General features: G+C 39.1%; 1 protein-coding gene and 1 pseudogene across 1 annotated transcript; both read right to left on the reverse strand.

Annotated features, from left to right (window-relative positions):
• Nucleotides 1-4,337: 4,337 nt before the first annotated feature.
• LOC118343765 lies at nucleotides 4,338-5,874 on the reverse strand (annotated as a pseudogene).
• Nucleotides 5,875-5,906: 32 nt separating this feature from the next.
• On the reverse strand, nucleotides 5,907-7,827 carry LOC108983864 (probable disease resistance protein At5g66900). Its single transcript, XM_035692450.1, has 5 exons — nucleotides 7,530-7,827; nucleotides 7,244-7,432; nucleotides 6,556-6,755; nucleotides 6,115-6,453; nucleotides 5,907-6,059 (listed from the first exon to the last, which is right to left on the reverse strand). The coding sequence occupies exons 1-5, from the start codon at nucleotides 7,825-7,827 to the stop codon at nucleotides 5,907-5,909; spliced, it is 1,179 nt and encodes a 392-aa protein (XP_035548343.1).
• Nucleotides 7,828-9,903: the final 2,076 nt, after the last annotated feature.

Genomic DNA, 9,903 nt, shown 5'->3' on the forward strand with positions numbered 1-9,903 from the left:
TAGTAACACCATGTGCTCCTAGTAGGTAGGAAAAATAAAAAGGAAAAGACTATGCACTCCCATCTTAGCTAAGAAATCCGCTGGAACATTATCCACTTTTATCCAACCTGACCCAACCTCTAAACGACAACGGCAAATCCTGCAAATTATTGCAACAATTAGTAACACCATGCGCTCCCATCTTAGCTAAGAAATCCGCTGGAACATTACCTTCCCGAAGAATGGAATAATTCATAAAACTAAGAAAATACAAAACTCCATCCAAGTAGTCTTCCAAATACCAAACACCACATCTACCCTTTTTTAGCCAATTCAACAATACCATGGAGTCTACTTCGATATCCACATCTTTAAAACCCATCCGTTTACAATGTTTAATTCCTTCCAACACACCCAACATTTCTGCATAATTACTCGAACCTGAGGGCAGCGACACTGAGTATGCAAACCGAAGATTCCCTTCATGATCCCGAATCACCCCTCTTGCTCCTGCACTGCCTGGGTTCCCTAGACTGCATCCATCTGTGTTCAATTTGATCCTTCCCACTCTCGGTTTCAACCATTTCACTGCTTTGAAGTGTCTGAGTCTTGGCACCACTGATGGGATATTCAACTCCTGAAGAATGAACAAATCCTTTTGTGTTAATTTCTCCACTTTGTTCATACTATTGGCTACAGTTGAAAGCCAAAACTTGATATCTGTCCAGACCTTCTCCACCATTTCGTACTTGCCCTCCATGAGAGCCAAACATTGACGGGACCAGAGATTCCAGCTTACAATTATTGGCAAAACACCTATTAACATCCCTGTTTGTGTTGTTTTCGAAGTCCTTCTAAACCAATAGTGAACATGCTCCTTCCAATTTAGTTGCCTAACTACAGCACCGAAATGTCCACCACATATTTGCCAAATTTCCTTAGCAAACTCACCTGCATACAGAACGTGATTCAAATCCTCATAGCCACCTTCCTGACATCAATCACACCTAGATGCCATAGGAATTCCCACTCTGCGGATTTGATCATCAACACTTAAACAATCATGTAGTGCCTTCCACATAATAATTGAAGCTTTCTTAGGAATAAAGTTGTGCCATATCCATGCTGACCAACGTGATTCTGGTTCTCTTACTCTCACACAGTCCCAAGCACACTTAGATGAAAAAGACCCGTCCATACTCTTTGTCCAAACCAATACGTCCTTTCCTTCTCGACTGCTTGCCAAATACGAACACAACTACCTTAGCTTTATTTGCCCCCACCAGACGTTGTAGCAAATCAATATCCCATCCACTCTCTATTTTACAGTCCATGACTTTCAACTTAGGGTAAGTCGAGACAGGAAATTCGTAACATATTGGACCGTCATCCAGCCATTTGTCATACCAAAATGAGACATCTCCATCTTTAATCAACCACTTCTAATGCTCAAGCACCATTGGAATGCATTTTAGAATAGCTTTCCAAAACAGGGTGCCTTTGTTGGGATCCACCAAAGAGAGGTGCCCTTCACCCACATATTTCCCTCTAAAGAATTGCGCCCAAAGTGAGTCACCTGTCATAATTTTCCATGCAAATTTCGAATGAAACGCCATTTGCACATCTTCGAATTTTTGCAGTCCAAGTTCTTCGAACGGAACACATAATTTACTCCATGACAACCATTTTTTTTAGCCTTCCCATTTGTTTCACCCCAAAAAAAGGAGCTAAACATTCGGTTCAGCCTATGTAGAGTAACCTTAGGAAGTTGCATCACAACAAGAAGGTGAGAAGGCATACTAGATAATACATGTTTAAGTAAAGTGAGTCTACCCCCAGCAGAAATAAGCCTCATTTTCCATCCCCCGATTCTTCTCCCTACTTTATTCACCATCTCATCCAAATCTCTGACCCTTAACCTACCTGTAACAATAGGAACTCCCAATTATTTAAAAGGAAAAGTGCCTTTTGAAAAACCCGTCATCCTCATAGCAACTCGTTTCCTCTCAACCCTTACGTGTTTAGAGAAATAAATTTCTATTTTTTCCTTACTAACTCTTTGCCTAGACCAATCTTCATAGGTATGGAGAACTCACATTAGAGACTTCTTGGCACCACTAGAAAAAATGACCACGTCATCGGTATACATAAGATGAGAATCCAAATGAGTATTGCGAGGTTGTGAAAACTGGCCAATACGCCTTTCCAAACACCTTTAATTAATAAGCTGAGATAGCACTTCTTGCAATATAATAAAGAGATGCGATGATAAATGATCACCTGACGGAATCCTTTTTCCCCTTGAACAAAATCCCTTGTCGTGCCATACATCACAAAAGAATACCATGGAGTAGAAATACATGCTTCAATCAATTCACACACCTGTGTAGAAAAACCAAAGGATGCCAACACATGCAAAAGGAATGCCCAGTCCACTCGATAATAGGCCTTTGCCATATCTATTTTCATTAAAACCCTCATTTAAGACGGAGAAAAACCGTGGTAACAATCCAGACACTTGGAGTTACATATAGACCAAATCCAGACATCAAAAGAAATAAAGACCCAAAGCTATTTTGTACAAACCCAATAAAAATTATATCTTGACCGAATATAAGGTAAGTCCCAATCTATCAGTATGTACAAGACCACAAAACCAACCCTTATCATAACTATCACCAATAAAATCCAAAGAAACCCCCCCGGTACCTTCCTTTGCCAAAACATCTGTCACCATATTCGCTTCTCGAAAGACATATCGCACTAAGCATTGAGTGAGTAGATGAGCTCCAAAGCTTCCTTCTAAAACTCCCATAAATACCAAAATCTACAAACTCCCGACAAGAACCATCTACCACAACACTTCAATCTGATTCCACCAAAATATTCCTCAAACCCAATTGCCTACACAACTTCAATCCATCTACAAGTGCTCTACAATATCCTAGACGAAACGATTCTCAAAAAGGAAAATTCAAGTTGATATTTTTTTCAGGCACCTTTTTCTCTAGATTGGTAAGAAATTCCTTCTTGATAGGCTCCCAAAACTTGGCCTTGATAACTTCGTCACATGTAACAAGCTCCAGCTCCTTAAGATCCATAATTGATCGTGGCAAAGGCCTATTGTGCAATCTCAAGCACCCTTTCATGTGAAACTCTTTCAAATGACGCAACTTGCCAAAGTGTTCGGGCAACTTGATAATGCTAAGGTAGTCAGATATGTCAAGAAGGTTTAAGTTATGGTGGCTTCTGATTGATTGTGGCAACTCCAACAAAGCAGTACATGACCAGAGCATTAGCACTTCCAAATTCATTAGCTTTCCAATCCCTTCTGGCAGTGCAGACAACTTATGACAGTTGCTGATGCTGAATTTTTGGAGGGTGACAATATCACACAGCCCAACAGGCAATTCCACCAGATCATTGCAATAGTCAATGTTTATCTCTCTTAAATTTGGCATCGCATCTGAAATCTAGATACTGCAATTCTTGAAAGCCTGACCAATATGACACATAAACAGAGATATTTTCTTCAAACTCTTCAATTCTACTGGGGTTTTGCAAAGGGAGGGAATCGAAACCTTCACCAATCTGATTCTCTTTAGATTGGGTACAGACCCAAGTAGGTGAAAATTACCTAATTCAGCTGAGGAGAAACCATAATTTGTGACAATTAGAACCTTCAGTCTATCCATTTGGCCGCAACCTGGGGTAAGGTGTAGTTCTTTGTCCGAAAATTCAAAACTAGAAATACTCGCATCAATCAATTCACACACCTGTGTAGAAAACCCAAACGATGCCAAAACATGCAAAAGGAATGACCAGTCCACTCGATAATAGGTCTTTGCCATATCTATTTTTACTAAAATCCTCATTTACCTTCAAGGAGAAAAACCGTGGTAACAATCCAGACACTTGGAATTACATATAGACCAAATCCAGACATCAAAAGAAATAAAGACCCAAAGCTATTTTGTACAAACGCAATAAAAATTCTATCTTGACCGAATATAAGGTAAGTCCCAATCTATTAGTATGTGCAAGACCACAAAACCAACCCTTATCATAACTATCTCCAATAAAATCCAAAGAAATCCCCCCGGTAACTTCCTTTGCCAAACAATCCACCACCATATTCGCTTCTCGAAAGACATATCGCACCTGAGCGTTGAGCCAGTAGATGAGCTCCAAAGCTTCCTTCTAAAACTCTCATAAATACCAAAATCTACAAACTCCTGACAAGAACCATCCACCACAACACTTGAGTTTGATTCCACCAAAATATTCCTCAAACCCAATTGCCTACATAACTTCAATCCATCAACAAGTACTCTACAATATCCAAGACAAAACGATTCTCAGAAAAGAAAATTCAAGTTGATATCTTTTTCAGGCACCTTTTTCTCTAGATTGGTAAGAAATTCCTTCTTGATAGGCTCCCAAAACTTGGGATTGATAACTTTGTCACATGTAACAAGCTCTAGCTCCTTAAGATCCATAATTGATCGTGGGAACGGCCTATTGTGCAATCTCAAGCACCCTTTCATGTGAAACTCTTTCAAATTACGCAACTTTCCAATGTGTTCGGGCAACTTGATAATGCTTAGGCAGTCGGATATGTCAAGAAGGTTTAAGTTATGGTGACTTCTGATTGATTGTGACGACTCCGACAAAGTAGTACATGACCGGAGCATTAGCACTTCCAAATTCACTAGCTTTCCAATCCCTTCTGGCAGTGCAGACAACTTATGACAGTTGCTGATGTTGAATCTTTGGAGGGTGACAATATCACACAACCCAACAGGCAATTCCACCAGATCATTGCAATAGTCAATGTTTATCTCCCTTAAATTTGGCATCGCATTTGAAATCTAGATACTGCAATTCTTGAAAGCTTGACCAATATGACATATAAACAGGGATATTTTTTTCAAACTCTTCAATTCTACTGAGGTTTTGCAAAGGGAGGGAATCGCAACCTTCACCAATCTGATTCTCTTCAGATTGGGTACAGACCCAAGTAGCTGAAAATTACCTAATTCGGCTGAGGAGAAACCATAATTTGTGACAATTAGAAACTTCAGTCTATCCATTTGGGCCACAACCTGGGGTAAGGTGTAGTTCTTTGTCCAAAAATTCAAAACTAGAAATACATGCTTCAATCAATTCATACACCTGTGTAGAAAAACCAAATGATGCCAAAACATGCGAAAGGAATGCCCAGTCCACTCGATAATAGGCCTTTGCCATATCTATTTTCACTGAAACCCTCATTTATGACGGAGAAAAATCGTGGTAACAATCCAGACACTTGGAGTTACATATAGACCAAATCCAGACATCAAAAGAAATAAAGACCCAAAGCTATTTTGTACAAACCCAATAAAAATTCTATCTTGACCGAATATAAGGTAAGTCCCAATCTATCTGTATGTACAAGACCACAAAACCAACCCTTATCATAACTATCTCCAATAAAATCCAAAGAAACCCCCCCGGTACCTTCCTTTGCCAAAAAATCTGCCACCATATTTGCTTCTCGAAAGATATATCGCACCTAAGCATTGAGCGAGTAGATGAGCTCCAAAGCTTCCTTCTAAAACTCCCATAAATACCAAAATCTACAAACTCTCGGCAAGAACCATCCACCACAACACTTGAATCTGATTCCACCAAAATATTCCTCAAACCCAATTGCCTACACAACTTCAATCCATCTACAACTGCTCTACAATATCCCAGACGAAACGATTCTCAGAAAAGAAAATTCAAGTTGTTATCTTTTTCAGGCACCTTTTTCTCTAGATTGGTAAGAAATTCCTTCTTGATAGGCTCCCAAAACTTGGCCTTGATAACTTCGTCACATGTAACAAGCTCCAACTCCTTAAGATCCATAATTGATCGTGGCAATGGCCTATTGTGCAATCTCAAGCACCCTTCATGTGAAACGCTTTCCAATTACGCAACTTTCCAATGTGTTCGGGCAACTTGATAATGCTTAGGCAGGCAGATATATCAAGAAGGTTTAAGTTATGGTGGCTTCTGATTGATTGTGGCAACTCCGACAAAGCAGTACATACCTTTTCAAAGTTACAAAGAAAAAGCCAGATCATACCTTATGGCCAAAATACTAACCAGATTCCAGATGGCGATGTCATCTGGTGTTTTGATGGCACGAACATCTAGACCTAGATCATATAATTCTAACCACATATCAATCAGGGTTGCAGCGAGTCTCTTTTGGTCCTCAGGAAACAATCCATGGTCCATGAAACATTTCTGGATGATGATCTCATTGTCTTTGAAATCTAAGCTTTGCCCGAGACAAACAAACAAACATTCCTTTTTAGAACCATTAATAGGATCACTAGACCATTTCGTCTCTCTACTGAGCCAGACTGAAGCAGAACGCCTTCGGAGTGATCTCCCGACCACTTCAAGTGCCCATGGGAACCCCCCACAGCTTTTCACAATCTGCAATCCAAGGCCACTAAAAAAATCCGTTCTTGTTTGAAGGTTGAGGACATAACGCATATTGGCGCAATGTCCTAGCTATCCAAGCAAGCATAAATGTACCTTTTTGATAACTTTCTTCGGATTTTGAGACCTGTTCTCTGTCAAGTTTGCTGAGTGTCGAAAAAGTTTCATTGCATCTTCAGGACTTAATTTTTTCAATTTGTATGTAAAGTCAAATCTTGTAAAAGTAGTTCTCGAAGTCACCAGAATCTTGCAATTTGGCATTTTTGAAATCTTAATAAACTTCTCAAGAAGGTATTCTGATCCAGACCAGGCATCATCCAGGATCAACAACACATGACCATTAATCTGATTCAGCAGTTGCTCTAGCTAGTCGATTGCATCTTCATCACTTACAAACTCAAGCACTTGATTCTTGGCCTTATGACGGAAGAGTTTGTCTACAATAACTTGCAGGTTCTTGAAATGGGGACAAAAAAAATGTCCTTATATATGCTTGTATATACAAATAAGATTCAGTTACAAAGCTATCATAAAAAACCCTCGGTTTGTGAACTCATCAAAAACATCTCTCAATTATGCATAACATGAAGATAGGAACGGAACCCCAAAACCCAATCCCAGAAAAAGATCAGTTTAGAAGATCAAATTAAAAGAGCAATTTTCTGAGACAAATGCCACCAATCATGTAATGAATGAACCCAAATTAGCAAGGGCAGTGAGACAGATCATTGGCTTATGTATCAAATTTCACAGAAAAGAAAAAAGATTCGAGGAAGGAAGATACCTTTAATTTGCTCATCGTGACATAGCATTGTCACCAAAGTGGTTTTCCCGCATCCTGGGGGAGCAGTCACCACAAGCATATTCAGCTCCTTCTTGAGTAGATGCAATTTCAACTCCTTCAAAGGCACCTCAAACCCAATGATGAAGTCCACCTTGGTGTCGAGGAACCGCGCAGGAAGACCAACCACGACTGATTTTCATCCCCAACAAAATCTGCAGCACATTACTCGAATTCATTGCTTGCACCTCAAGCTTTAAGAACCTAATGAGGTCCTTTTCCAACTTGCAAAGTTCGTTTGCGTACATGAATCTCGAGATGAATTTCCACCGCGGGAGCTTCGAGTACTCCTTAACTTGAGAAGCGCCTTTCTTCATCTTTTCAATCAAGCCTGTCGGAATTTCCTCTTCTGGGCGATCCAATTCTCTATTTTCCCTTTGTATTTCTCTGATCAAAGGCTTTAATACCGCTAGCGTGGATTTGAGGCGATCGAGAATAGCATCGAACTCAAGGTTTTTGATCACCACATCCTTCACTGTCTTGTACAATTCCGAAAATAATTTTTCGAAAGCTACACCCAAGACCATATTTTCCATTTCTTTCCTTCGGTATAAACCCTAAGCTCCAATAACACATGAAACTTGTAACGCCCCGTCCCCAAGGGTCCGGAGAGTTAACTCATGTCATTTAAAAATCATTTTCCTTCCATATAGTACATACTCTAATTTTTCTCTATCGCACAAAATACTCATATATTTACATCAATTACTCCAGAATAACTATTCTAAGACAATACAAAGTCTTAATATAAACATCAATCTCCCAACAAATCACATCATCATAGCACAACAAGTTTACTGAATGAAAATCCTCAATACCCATATAAACCTTCTATACGTAAACCATCATTCTTAACTCTTCGCACCCATGCTCCATATCCTTGATCCTCAACTGAAACATTCAAATCATCTGAAAAATATTGTGGAGATAAGGGGTGAGTTATCAATAACTCAGTAAGCAGAGAACATATACTAGTATGTAAACATGAGCCTTTTCAGAAAGTTCAGTATGCAGAAACAAAAATATTTTATTTTTATATGCAGATCTCAGAAAAACGTGTTATCAGAAAATCAGAGCGACTTTTCAATCTTTTCATACTCAAAATCAACAATTCATATTTAAGGATCTATTTCATATTAAAAAACGCTTTGGCATAACATAACTGCATATCTTTATCTTATCATATCAAATCATATACCATGTTTAACCCCCGTGGTAGGGTTATGCTATCCCCAGTGGCCAAACCAGGCAGTATCATGTGGTGAACTTCCCCTTTTTCAATTTCGGAGGCCCGAGTGTGCACACAGGAAAGAACACGTAAAAAGACCACTTTGTTTCCAAAGTGGGTGCACTCTATCATATCATGGTGGTACCAACCATATCACGTGAACAGTATCATCATATCAGAACCATATTCAGAACATATAAGTATGCCAAAGTTTTATCATATCCATATCATATCAAACACGTGCGAAACATATTCATATCATTTCCATTTGATAAAAAACATATCCAAATCATTTCATATCACATGCATAAAAATCTCAATGATATCATATTCGCTCTTTTGCATATTTCAGAAACTTGTCAAATATTGCTCATGTCTACACAATGCATGTCAGAAAATATTTTCTTTTTTTTTTTACAGGTTTCATGAGTGATGCAAATAAACGACCGAGGTTGATTTTTCTCAAGTTTTCATTTCATCACAAAATATGCAGAGTTTTTTAAAAAGTCAACCTCAATCTCAATAATCCGTATAAAAACCTAGAATAGGAACCCCTCTTACCTGGACGACTTAACTTTTACAGAATTTTCCTCAAATATGTCGAGTCGACTATAAATCGTCACCTATAAAGATAATCACGTAATTTCCGTAAGTTTCCAATCAATCACGTATTTCGATATTTAAGCCTAAACTTCAAAAATAACCTATTTTAATTCCTCGAAACTTAAAACCCTCATAATTCCAAAAATATATCATCACTTTCTAAAATCATCAATATCTACCATAACCAAATTCAAACTCAAAACACCAATATTTAAACCCGAAACTGTCAATAAATCTCTCATCATAAACGAATCACTCAAACTCCATAATCCAATCCAACCGACCCCCTTACTCCTTGGACTTAGTCCGGCACAACCAAACAATTAACAGTAAATATGAGTTAGCGCATAAATACATTTAAATCTCAAAAGTTCTTTGGGAAAATACTTACAATGCTATAATGTAATTTTTGAAAGATCATGGAGGTGCTAGAAGCGGCAACGCAGCAACAAAACAGTGCCAAATGCACTGTGGCCGTGGGTCTCAAAAATCCACTTTTGAACGGATGCAAACGAAGACCCGAGATTGATAGGGTAGGGCTTAGGGATGTCGGTGAAGCTAGTGGTGGTGGTGGTTGGCCGTAGGTGGAGGCGCAAATGGTGGTTGAAGTGAAAAATACCCAAAACGAAAAATGTTGATAAATGTGCTTCACCGGTGACGGATCGGAGGTGGGGTTGGGTTCAATGGGTTGCTAGGAGGTCGATGATGATGTAGTGAAGAAATGGCGGCCAAAGGTGGTGTGACGGCGGCGCGCGAGCACAAGAGGTGCTGC

Source organism: Juglans regia, chromosome 7, assembly GCF_001411555.2.
Source record: "Juglans regia cultivar Chandler chromosome 7, Walnut 2.0, whole genome shotgun sequence".
Taxonomy (NCBI): domain Eukaryota; kingdom Viridiplantae; phylum Streptophyta; class Magnoliopsida; order Fagales; family Juglandaceae; genus Juglans; species Juglans regia.